This window comes from Condylura cristata, unplaced genomic scaffold (assembly GCF_000260355.1).
Source record: "Condylura cristata isolate star-nosed mole 26May11 unplaced genomic scaffold, ConCri1.0 scaffold00071, whole genome shotgun sequence".
Classification (NCBI taxonomy): Eukaryota; Metazoa; Chordata; class Mammalia; order Eulipotyphla; family Talpidae; genus Condylura; species Condylura cristata.
Window position 1 is genome coordinate 601,880 of NW_004567172.1, and position 1,642 is coordinate 603,521.

Here is a 1,642-nt window from a genome sequence, read left to right on the forward strand (position 1 = left end):
TTAGACACTCATATAATGATTGATGTTTAGTAACTTACTATTTAGATCTACATTGGGAGCAAAAGGCTTTACTTTCAGGATAATCTTTATTTTATATGTGTCTTCTAATATCACCACATAATTAAAATGATACCCATGGTGTAGTGGATATTTCAAAGATAAATTTGATGATCAAATATTTAATATTTTAAATGCTAGTGTGTATATAAATTAAAGGACAATCTATGGCAAAATGAAAATGATCAAAGAAAATTATGTGAGATCAGCCTTGAGGATTTTTCTTTTTTTTTACAAAGAAACAAAGCTCTATAGACAAGAGATTGCAATTTATAGATCTACTGTAAAAGAAAAAGATCACAGATACATTTTACATTTTCTAAATAAATGTCAATAGAAAAATGTTTATAAAATTCATTCACAAAGTCTTATTTACAATTACATTCAAACATCAATGTTAAAAACAACAGGGATGACCAATAAGAGTTACCCAATGGGATTCATCCTTCTTGGCTTTTCTGAGTGGCCACAGCTAGAAATGGTTCTCTTCTGGATTGTGATTCTCTTCTATACTATGATTATCTTTGGAAATGTGACCATCATCTTGATCTCTTGTATGGATCCTCGTCTCTACACCCCCATGTACTTCTTTCTAAGCAACCTTTCCTTCTTAGAGCTCTGTTTCACCACAACCAGTGTGCCACAGATGCTATCCAACTTATGGGGGGCAGACAAGAGTATCACATACACAGGTTGTGTCATACAACTTTGTGTGTTTCTTTGTCTTGGTGCCACTGAAGGCATCTTGTTGGTGGTGATGGCATTTGACCGCTATGTTGCAATCTGCCAACCCCTGCGTTACAGTATCATTATGAACCCTCCACTCTGTTGGAAACTGGCAGTCATAGCCTGGTTGTCTGGCCTGATAGAGTCTATGATTCAATCTTCCATCACATTCCAGCTGCCTTTCTGTACTCATCATCGCCTGGATGATTTTCTTTGTGAGGTTCCTGCCCTCATACGACTGGCCTGTGGAGACACCTCTGCCAATGAGTGGCAGATGACCATTTCTGCTGTCCTTTTCACCATTGTCCCAGTGGGACTGATCTTGACTTCTTATGGCTACATAGGTCAAGCCATAGGAAAAATCCAATCAGAGGAGGGAAGACAGAAAGCAATAGCCACCTGTTCCTCCCACCTCATCGTTGTCTTCATGTTTTATGGGACAGTGGCCATAGTTTACACAGACCCAAAGAACCATTTTGCATCAAAACATGGCAAGTTCTTCACCTTCTTCTATACTGTGGTAACACCTTTATTGAACCCTCTCATCTATACCCTGAGGAACAAAGAAGTGAAAAATGCCTTGCAAAGACTATTGAGAAAAAGATTTAGCTTACAAAAAATGTGAAAAGTAATGTTTTCAAACAGAAAGAATATTGAAAAATCAATACATGTTCCCATTGTCCAGAAGAAGTGATCTTTGAAAACTTGTAAAAAAATACATATTAATGGATGGCAATTTATGACTTATTCCTATCTATTACCTGTCATTTTGTGAACACACACACACACCTAGATATGATACCAGTTCTTTTTGGGGGCACATATTAAGTATTAAAGTATTTTTGGCTATTGAATTGTG

General features: G+C 36.7%; 1 protein-coding gene across 1 annotated transcript; it reads left to right on the forward strand.

Annotated features, from left to right (window-relative positions):
- Positions 1–469: 469 nt before the first annotated feature.
- LOC101628126 (olfactory receptor 2H1-like) lies at positions 470–1,408 on the forward strand. Its single transcript, XM_004695569.1, has one exon. It carries the CDS (start codon positions 470–472, stop codon positions 1,406–1,408), a length of 939 nt encoding a protein of 312 aa, XP_004695626.1.
- The last annotated feature ends 234 nt before the right edge of the window (positions 1,409–1,642 follow it).